This window comes from Sebastes umbrosus, chromosome 16 (genome assembly GCF_015220745.1).
Source record: "Sebastes umbrosus isolate fSebUmb1 chromosome 16, fSebUmb1.pri, whole genome shotgun sequence".
NCBI lineage: Eukaryota > Metazoa > Chordata > Actinopteri > Perciformes > Sebastidae > Sebastes > Sebastes umbrosus.
Genome location: NC_051284.1, coordinates 28,764,889 through 28,776,075, shown reverse-complemented (window position 1 = coordinate 28,776,075; position 11,187 = coordinate 28,764,889). Strand labels below are relative to the sequence as shown.

Genomic DNA, 11,187 nt, shown 5'->3' with positions numbered 1-11,187 from the left:
TTCCTCGCCCACAGTATCCTGCTGGTTTTTGGATCACACTTGCTTCTCTAATGAAGACAAGTTTGGAAAAAAATGCAATAAGTACATTAGGAAAAACACAAAGCCCTCCACTTGTTGTGCTCAGAGTGACTGATTTAGTTTGCTTGGCTCTTACTGTAACATTGTTAAGTCTATTCAAACATTGCCCCAGATGTATTTTTACCCCCTCACTCAACATAATGTTTGCTGGAGCAGTCCACTTTAGCTGGATAGAAAGTGAATTCAATTAAATATTTATGGCCATCTTTAGGAAGTGCAATCTAGATGGGAATTAAAAATAGAATCAATCTGAAAATCCCTTTGCCCACAAAAATAGCTACATGGCACTTTAGTTTGACCTTATCAAAGGATACTATTTTTGATTAACTTATATAGTCTTTCACAGCATAAATAAAAGACTACTTGGATCACTTATGTTAAACTCTCTCTATATATATATATTGGTAGACACAAACAATACAAAGGTAACTTTGCACTATACCTTTGTCATGCTATTCAGTTATCAGACCTCCTATTTGTGGAGCTGCAACCTGTGAATATTTGATGTTAAAACAATTATTCATTGTTGAAGAAAAATAATTATACGTATGTGTGAGGTAATCAAAACAGTGTCAGTAAAGAAAAAGGTAACGCCTGCACATTACTTTTTTATTGACTGATTTTGATCCTGCTTGGATCTTCATCAAGTTAAAGTGTGAAAAAGATCAATCAAATATATCAAATCAATATGTCAAATAGATCAGTAAAAATATTGTGGCATGGAGTAGTGTGCAGGCAAAACAATTATTCATTATCAAAATAAATATTTTTATTTAATTTTTTTTATTATTTTAATTTTTTTCCCCATATTTTTTAGCAATATTAGTCAATATGATATAGATTTGTTTGTATAGTAATGCTGGGTGCTTATGTGTTTTTTGCATCAAAGAAGCACCTTAATTTGTCAGATATTTAACACACTGGATTAGGCAAAAACAGACATTTTTGTATGATTATTTTATCCATTAACGGTTTCTTAATACATTTTTCAGAAATAGCAATTTGGTGATTTGATTTTGCAGCTCTTTCACAATATTCAACGTATAAATTGCACTGATACAAGACTTTTTAAAGATAGAAAAAGTAAAGTTCCCTTGACACCTCAAACAACCACCTTTGCAACCGCTTGCAACCAGCCTCCCTCCAACCCGGAAACACGAGCTTTTACTTTATAAACACACCGGAAGTTTCTTCTCATCATACGATCACGAGCTGCTTAACACACAACAACAGCAGTTTGACGTCACTCGGGATCCAGTCCGGTTAGCTGTCATCTACGTAGAAGAGAAGGGAAGGACATAACACGACATGGAGCGAAACTTTCCGTTGTACAGTTAGTTATACATGCGTCTTAGCTTCCTAAAAGGATACCAGGATTTTTGTCGTTATTCCTATGTACCACGTTAGCGCTTTCTTTCGTTTCGACGCCTTGAACAAACAGTGACTAGTTAACCGGCTAACTTAGCTTAGCTAGTAACTGACAGTAACGGTTCTAACTGACAGTAACGGTTAAAACGGCTGAGTTCAAACAGAAAGCCTCCACATGGCGTTAATCCTGTTTACCAGGTCTCGGGCACCTTTAATGAAAACGTCCAGGTCGTTAAAAAGCGAATTCAGGAAAGGTAAAGGTAAGCTTTCTATCTTCCTTTCTTACTAGTTAACTCACTGTTTATTATTTATATATAGAGACCAGAAGAAATAAAGCTAATAATCAACTTATTAGCATCAAGAGGTAACCGTATTTACAGGTGCTTGTGTTGGTTGGCCCTGTTTGGGTTTTTTAGGAAGATGGTGGGTTATCTGAGCTTAAGGTATTGTATGGAGTATGGTATATGTTTATGGAGACCAGACAAAAAAGGTAACAATTAACTTAATTATATTAGCATCAAATGAGTTTACAGGTTCTGGGTTGGTTGGCTCTGTTTGTGTTTTCTGGAAGATGGTGGGTGAGTCAATGTGACAGCATCACATTAAATACCGCCCATCATGTATTATTTTAAGCTACAAACACGTTTTTTTGTGCATAAAGGCTGTTATTACATGTGTGGTTTTGGTGTTATCACGTCCTCTGCTTTGAGGCACCCTGCACCTTTTTCTGATGAGGATTCAATAAGGAGAATATATAGACATGATTTGGGAGTCAGGTTATTTGAGGACAACCTTTTATTCTAGCTATCGAGCGCCCCCCTCCTACTACTGCAGTCTGTGAGGATGCTCGTTGTTATGGCAGGCTGGTTTCCATCTGTTTATTCAGCATCCACAAGATGCCCTGAATCTAAAGATGCAAAGCAAGATGTGTTGTGGGATCTAAAACGAATGAGGATATATTATGGTTCTATATTGTGCTGATGTTTAGTCTAAATGCCCTGTCCATGCAGCACAGTTTATTTTGGTCATCTATTGTTATCACTTATCCGGGAGACTGCAGCTTGAAGCACCACACCTTTTGTGATGAGGAGCACACAGACATGATTTGGGATCCAGGTTATTTGAGGACAACCTCTTATTCTGGCTGGCGAGCACCCCCCTCCTTCCACTGCAGTCTGTGAGGATGCTCGTTGTTATGGCAGGCTGGTTCCCATCTGTTTATTCAGCATCCACAAGATACACGAATCTAAAGCAACGACAAAGGAGGCCATATTATGGACCTATGTTGTGCTGATTTTGAACCTAAATGCCCTGTTTTTGCAACAATGGAGCACAGTTTATCTTCTGATTATTGTTGATGTTTGGACAAGGCTGTGAAATGTTGAATGTAAATATATTATATATACACAAACACTACAAAGGTATTTGTGCTACATTCGTAGTGTTATCTCAGCTTAAAGTATTTAATAAATTCACTTAATGTTATGTCTATGGAGACCAGACGAAATAAAGCTAACAAAAGGAGTCATGTAACGTTGTTTACAGCTCCTGGGTTGGTAGGCCCTGTTTGTGTTTTCAGGAAGATGGTGGGTGACTCAAGGTGACAGCATCACATTTAAAACCAACCATCATTCATTATCTCAAGCTACAAATCCCTTTCTCTTCATAAAGTTGTGTTTAGTGTTATCACTTCTTCTTGAGACTGTGCAGCTCGAGGCACCACTCCTTTTCTGATGAGAATTCAATAAGGAGCATATAAAAATGATTTGGGATTCAGGTTATTTGAGGACAAGCGCCCCCTCCTTCCTCTGCAGTCTGTGAGGATGCTATGCACAGTTTAACATTGCAAATGCATATGCACATAAATATATACATCTAAATATATATATTATGTCTCCCCATTTGAATTATGCTATAACATGTCAAAGGTTATTTTTTTTATTATTTTTATATGTCAGAGGCCACACACAAAAAAACAAAAACAATCTCATACAAAGAAAATAGAGGCTTTGTACCATATTTAGTAGCTGCTTTACACCTGCAGTCCCTGCAGGGCAGGTAGACACAAACACTGCAAAAGGATTTGTGCTACGTTTGTAATGTTATTTGAGCTCAAAGTATTTCATAAATTGGCATAACGTTTTGTCTACGGAGACCAGATGAAATAAAGCTAACAATTAACTTAGCATCAAGATGAGTCTGTTTTACATGTATGAGTTTTATCATTTCTTCGGGAGACAGTGCAGCTCGAGGCACCGCACCTTTTCTGATGAGGAACATATAAACATGATTTGGGACAGCCTCTATTCTGGCTGGCAAGCGCCCCCCTCCTTCTACCTCAGTCTGTGAGGATGCTTGCTGTTATGGCAGACAGATTCCCATCTGTTTATTCAGCATCCACAAGATACCCAAATCTAACGATCTAAAGCAGGATGCGAGGATATATTATGGTTCTATGTTGTGCAGAATCTGAACCCAAATGCTCTGTTTTGCGACCATGGAGCACAGTTTATACTGGTCATCTGTTTATTGTTGATGTTTGGACAAGGCTGTGAAATGTTGAGCCACAGGAATGTTGAATAATGTATGCTAATGCATATAAAGAAATAAAGAAATGCACAAAAAAACATTAATCTCATACAAAGAGAAGAGATGCTTACCATATTTAGCTACTAGCCTACTTTACACCTGCAGTCCCTGGACAGGTAGACACAAACACTGCAAAGGTATTTATACTACCTTTATAGTGTTATCTGAGCTCAAAGTATTTTATAAATTGGTTTGCTTTGTCTGACCAATAGTCAAAATAAACAATTTTATGATATGATACAGAGGAAGCACTTCATATTTGTGAAGCTGTAACCTGCAACTATTTGGTGTTAAATCAAAATAAGTTTTGACTAATTTTTGCAATATTTGTCAATATGATATAGATTTTTGTTTTTTTCTGTTTCCCAACAGCATCACAACATTTGGTATTGTATAGTAATATTGAGATGTAAAGTCACATATACTGTTGTACAAAGTTACAAGGCAATACAAGCTCTGGCAATAAAGGCGCAAAAAAATAACAAATAAAAACTACAAATGTAGTTTGAGGGAGCTACTAGCCGGCACATCTGCACACGCTGCCATCTTTTCAGTTGGTTACAATAAAAAGTCTTGAATGGATTCACTCACTCCTAAGACTAATATATTAGTAATCACACCACCACTTTAACTGCCTTAAACACACAACTACACTACAGTCATTTTATACGTGTACCCATCTTTTTTGAGGAATTATTATCTTACTTGTTATGCAAACTTTTCTCTCTCACTCACAAGTCTTGAACTGGACATTGGTCAAAGTAAATGTGGCTGCAAACAAACTCAGACATTTCATATCACCACATGTTTTTGATAAGCGTTGCATGTTAGCTGTTGTATAACCGGCAGAGAAATTCAGATGATATGTCTCCTTCCAACTTTTTTGCTAAATACAATATGTGTATCACAGCTGTCAGTGAGTGGAGTTTTTTCATATGAAGATATCATAGGACAAGCAACAGAAGAGATAGTTAATGTCTGTATGTCTCTTAAAAGCTGTGCTTATAAATAGATTAGAGGGTCATAAAGGGAATCCGTCAGTCTGCGCTGGCCGGACTGAGGCTGAGCTCTTGGCTTTAGGCCCAGATTATCAGACAAATTGCGTTGCTTCCACGAAGAAAGGTCAGTGCCTCTTATAACTCAACCTGAGACAGGCAGGTCTTAATTTTCCCATTCTGTTTTCATGCTGACATGAGTGCTATTACATGCCTGTAGTATGACAGGGGATCAATGGGCTTTAAGGTCCTGCTTTGACTGCTGAACATTGACCAGTATGTACTGTAGTCCTTCCAAAGTGGAATAGTAGGAGTCATCAAACAAAGGTTGCAAGGTCAGAGAGGTAGTAAAGATTATTGCATTATCTAACACAGCGTCAATAAACTACTGGAAACCATAATGTTTCAGTTGTGATAAAGTGATTGTACACTAGTGTAAGTGTCCTATTAGTGGTTGTGTGGTTGCTGCAACAACATGGAGCAGTCAGTGTATTTACTTATTTAGAGCGTTTACTCATTTTACATGGTTTATCCAGCCGAGACCACTCTCATATAAGCTCAGTTTACACACTGAGATGCCTGGATATGTGAGTTTCAGTTGTCACTGCACTAACAAAGGGCGTTGTCCAAGGGGAAATGACCCAGAAACTTCATATTTTACATGATTGGGTACTGTGAAAGGAGATGCTTGACATTTTGAGAGCCACTAAAGCCACATTCTCAGGAAATCGCAGTCTGGATGTTAGCATACCAACATATACTCTCCAATAAACACACTTGTGTTGAGGCCATGTTACTGTTTCCAAGCCATGGTTTGTTTTCAAGTGGCCACCATGGAGCTAAACAAATATATTAATAATGTAGATGAAAGATGAAGCTCATAATGGCCCTGGATTTAGAGCAGAAGATTGTATTTTTTGGTGTTGTGGATCTCATGCAAAGAAACATCTTTATTTATTTTTTATTTTTTTATTGGCGCAAAAACAAAACAGCAGTGACTTTACAGGTGGTACAACAATAAAAACAAGGGGGAAATACTTAAGAAAAGACCAAGAAAACAAGTTGACGTACAGACCTTGACATTATACATAAACAAACACAACAAAATAGACATAACAAAACCAAAAAAGGATCAAATAATAGTCATAATAATTCTAGTAACAACATCTTAACTAAATAAGAAAAGATAATAATAATAATAATAATAATAATAAATGTTTGAAAAATAATAATAATGATGACAAAAATAAAATAACTAGGTGGTAATAATAAGGAAGGAATTCAAAATAAATGAGTAGTTAGATATCTAGAAGTAACATCTTTGATGGGAGTTGTCCAGTTGATAAACCAATTGCATTGCCCTACCAACGGTCCTGTTCTTTTGACGCTATTCACTCAGATTTCTACATTATGAGCTTACACTTTTGATAAAACAACAGATATTTTACCATTTTATCGTCAGATCCAATCTTTTATTAGATGTTCAGCTAACAAGAAAAATCAGCATGTGTGGATTGTTTTTGTGCAAGACGGCTGTATCTGTGTTGTAATAGCTGAAACCAAAAGTAACGATGTGTTGAACTGGTTCCAGGCCGCCCACACAGTGCAGGAGGAAGTGTTTAAGCTCGTCACAGACAAACAGCTGCAGGCTGCGGGTAACGCATGAGTTAGTTGTTGCAGCAGGTGAAAGTCAAGCAGGGCAGGGCAGGGCATGACCTTGTCATGACCTTCCGAGGCCAGGCCTAGTTTGGTTTGAGTCAAGACCAAATCATACTTGTAAACAACAATCATTTTTAATAAGTCAACAAAGATTAAGATGTTTCTGTAGAAGTATTGTAGTCATAAACTTTTATAGGGGTTTGGATCAGAGACAGGTTCAGTGTACATGCTTCATAAAACACAAGATACGACTTCTTGCTTTACATTTTTTTTTATCAAAGTTGATCTGGATGAGAAAGAATATAGTAGTGCTAGGATATATATCAAATACAGTGTTGCTACCATGTTTAAGAAGCTTATTCTAAATGTAGTGAACACATTTGGGTATTCTATTACTGTGGTTATTGGAGAGAAACGTTGTGTTTACTGGAATCATTTTGAGTTTACTTGAATGAGGTTTTGAGCATGAGTCATGATCTCCTCTCTATTCTGCAATTTTGCGGCTACATAGAAATAATGGACAATATTGCCAGAGAAACTGAGAATTAAGTTGTATGAAAAAGTGAAGTTAGCCATTTAAAATAAGTCTTCTGAATTATCATTTGTCAACTCCCTATATACAACATGTATTTTATGTTTCGGAGCCCTCCTCTGTTGCTCTTCCTGGGGTTTCTACTTTTCTTTTCCATTACATTTTTCCACCACACCAAATTCCATTCTCAAATTTAACACTTTAAAGTTTCTTTTAAGTTTCTTCAAATATTTATCAGTTGCTTTTCCAAATGTTTACTTTTTGAAATCCACATGAACCAGTCTTCACATCGGCATAAATTAGATCCAAGCCACAGCACTTATTTAAAAAGAAAATACGCCGCTTTTAAAGCTGGTTTGCCTGTTACACCTATTATTTCCTTCTTCCAAAACAGTGGTTAAGAACACCAAGGAGCAAATGCCAGTTTTCATTAAATCAAAATTATGACTGGTGTGTTAACTGCATGCCATATTAATCAGAGCATGTACATAGCGCCATAAATTTGCATTCTGATTAAGAGGAATCAGGTTTTCTTGTATCTCCAAAGTATCTCCATTGTGATTTCTAATAGTTGTGCAACCAGAATTGCAAAATTATGTACTTTATGTGACAAATCTTGGACTGAAAGAGGTGTGAATGTGAAACCAAAACTGTAAAAAAAACCCCCACAGGGATCACATACAAGAGGACTGAGGTTGTTCTGCTTGTACAGCCCAGGCGGATGGTATAGTGTTAGGTAATCTACTGTACTTCCAGGCTTTTCTTTCTGTGCTACAGTATAGGCAGCCGCTCTGCCACAAAGGTGACACTGTTCCAGTAAACTCTGTGTCCTCGTGGCTGCATGCCGGCCGCAGCCTGACATGCTCAACCGGGCCTTGCTGGATTCACTCCAGCCGGCCATGTGAGAGCCAGAGGAAGGGCGTGGTTAGGCCATGTGCTCTGACAGGATTGGCTGGAAGTGTCTCACCACTCCGCCTCCTCTCTGCATGTATGTAGTCACACTGACAGCAGCCTCTGGGGGTTTGGGAGCCCCACTGTGGGCCTCCCTGAGCAGGATGTGAATATCCTGTTCTCCAGTGTAGAGATATTAGCAGAAGAGTAATACACTTCATCTGTTTTATCAGAGATCTATACAGAGATCCATACTTTAAAAGATATTAAGCAGCAATGATAATCTCTGATATAGAAAAATATAAATGGCAAATGTAACCACAAGAGAAAATAATTCATTACAAAGAACCTGAAAGTGATTCTTTCTTTGTATATTTTGGATAACTGAATTCATCTTTTTCAAGCCTTATGTCTAACATGTGCATGCTACCATGTGATAAAGGTATAGCATTATATAACCAGTTAGAAGCGCTGTGTGCTTTTGCTCGTGTCATATCTGGGTCAGTGAATTTAGAAATGAAGTTGCATTAACATGTCAGACCAGTCAGAACCTGATGTGTGATTTCCTCATTTGCTCAGTGGCAGTTGAAAAAATTAGGACTGCAACTAACAATTATTTTCATTCGATTAAGTGACTCATGTTGTAGATGTAAATTTTCCATTGACCTTCTCCTTTGAGAAATAAAACAATAAATATCCACCCAGCTACAAGATGAGCAAAGATGAAAAACTTATAGGTAATAATTTATTTTGCTATAGGAAGATTAAGGAGAAATTTGACTCACAGCATTCATGTTTATCTGTATTTCTATTTGAATCCCCTCATCTGGCAGATGCAATAATAACATTTGTATTAAAGCCTCAAACAGGGCTGCCACAGACGATTCTGTCAATTACTTTCTCATTTATTCGATTAGTTGTTTGGTCTATAAAATGGTGAAAAATGGCGATCAGTGTTTCCCAAAGCTCAAGATGACGTCCTCAAATGTCTCATTTTGTCCACAACTCAAAGATATTCAGTTTACTGTCATAGAGGAGTAAAGAAACCACAAAATATTCACATTTAAGAAGCTGGAATCAGAGAATTTAGACTTTTGTTTTTTCATACAAAATTACTCAAACTGATTGTCATCAAAATAGTTGGCGATTCATTTTATAGTTGACAACTAATCGTTGCAGTTCTCTATGAAATCCTTGAGTATGCTCTACTGTATGTATGTGTGTTTGTGTTCCTGTCTGTCTAATGGCTGATTATCAGATCTCAACTGCTCATGTTTATTTTTTTCTTCCTTTCAGGGAAAGTACAAGATGGAGCCTGTTTCAACTGCACAGCGCTCAGACTCTCCAGTCAAAAGTAAGACAATTCAATGTTGGGCTACCACTGTGCCTATAGTTCCTGCAAACATCTTAAAATATCTTATATAATATGAAAATATAAGACTTTAAAAAGGTCTAGCATGCAGTATAATCCAGTTTTAGATGTCTCTAAAGCTTTGTGGTTTCTTGGATGCTGCTTTTTTTGTTAGGATTTGACTTGTGCTTCGCTACTGTTGCATGCAGCTCCTAGTACACCTTTACTTTTCCAAACATCTTTTGAAAAGATTACGCCTTTAAATCTTTGTGGTTTATTGGGTGCTATTTTTTTATGTTAGATAGTCCCAATTCACACATCTACATTTTCTGAAAGGTCTGTACTTTTTTTGTTTTTTGTTCCAGTAAAAGTCTTAAAAGATGTCAATTTATGAAACATGCAGACACACTTCTTTCATAATTTTGAGGTGTTTGTTTTTCTTGGTACACTCAGCCAAGTGCAGTTAAAATACAGGGCTTAAATATAAACATAAGTAAATGTAGAATAGTAACGTAAATATAAAATAGTAATTTTTTTGAAGACAGTATTTCAGATGGGAAAACTGAATGTAAACAGCAAAAAATGAAACAAATATTTACCAGAATTATGTGAATCAATATCCAGATTATCAAAGTGTTTTTATTTTGTGCAACAAAGACTTTAATTCCCATTGCTTTTTTTTTTTTTTTTTAAAAGGTACCAATAGGGTGTTATTTATATTTTTTCATGGCTGATGTTGTGTTTTAATACATTTTATTTCAATGTTTACACTATTTGTTCTTAAGCTCTTCATCCTGTTGTCTTCTTAGATTCGATGGGCTCCGACTTGGCAGTTTGTCCCAGGTCTCTTCAGTCAGTCCTTCCCTCCCCCTGTCAGATGTGGGCCCCTGCCAGAACCCGGACTCACAGCGCCTCTACTGTGCTTTTGTGTCGGGGTCCTCCTCTTCACCGTACCCTGCAATCACAACGGGGCCCCAGTGGACGATAGCACGACCACAGGACATCCCTGGTGTTCGGTGGATACACACCTCGAGGAGGAGATGGGACGACTCCAAGGTGGAGAAGTCGCTGCGTTCGTTAAAGGACAAGAAGAAGAAGATGGAGGAAGGAGGGCCGGTGTACAGCCCGACGCTGGATGCAGCACCTGTGAGAAGGACGATCCGACAGTGGGTTGTAGACGAAGTCAAGCACTACTACCACGGCTTCAGGCTGCTGTGGATCGATACCACCATCGCTGGGCGAATGCTGTGGAGGGTGCTGAACGGACACCCGCTGTCCCGCCGCGAGAGGAGACAGGTGAGGTCTGCAGGGAGGATATATTAATATCCTGAAGTCTTGAAAGGTTTTCTCTGGAGAATAAATCTGTTGAGATGATGATTTTATTAAATGGACATGCTTTGCTTCTAATAATGCACTCATAATGCAACCACCACCAGGCCTCACATTCATACTGAGCAGCTCTGTTGGAGTCGTGGGTTTTCAGCTGTTTTCTTCGGGTCATGACACTCAAAACAGATGTCAAGTATTAAGTAATCAGAAAACAAATTTGAGTTTATTTGGCAAAAAGGGAAAGTAATCTTAAAAGTCAAGGGCACATTTAGTGATACTAGAATAGAGCAGCCCAAAAGTGTGTTTCTAAACTGCATAGCATGCAAAGAAATAATGTAGTTTTCCGCCATATATCTTCCTTTCCTCTTGGCTAACAGAGGTGATGCAGTGTTAAC

The 11,187-nt window shown here is 37.7% G+C and overlaps 1 protein-coding gene across 9 annotated transcripts in view; it reads left to right on the top strand.

Moving 5' to 3' along the window:
* Window positions 1-1,340: 1,340 nt before the first annotated feature.
* The window catches only part of letm1 (leucine zipper-EF-hand containing transmembrane protein 1), a 35,886-nt gene continuing 26,039 nt past the window's right edge, over window positions 1,341-11,187 (top strand). For 2 of the 9 annotated variants that reach the window (XR_005203644.1, XM_037746995.1), the window contains exons 1-3: window positions 1,344-1,706; window positions 9,409-9,466; window positions 10,273-10,759. Coding sequence is in view for 8 of the 9 variants with exons in the window: in XM_037746995.1 (XP_037602923.1) it covers window positions 1,622-1,706; window positions 9,409-9,466; window positions 10,273-10,759 (630 nt within the window). In the remaining variant the exon portion in view is untranslated. Of the gene's footprint in view, window positions 1,707-9,408; window positions 9,467-10,272; window positions 10,760-11,187 lie in introns of all 9 variants that reach the window. The other 7 variants (XM_037747001.1, XM_037747000.1, XM_037746996.1 and 4 more) reach the window with 7 other exon arrangements.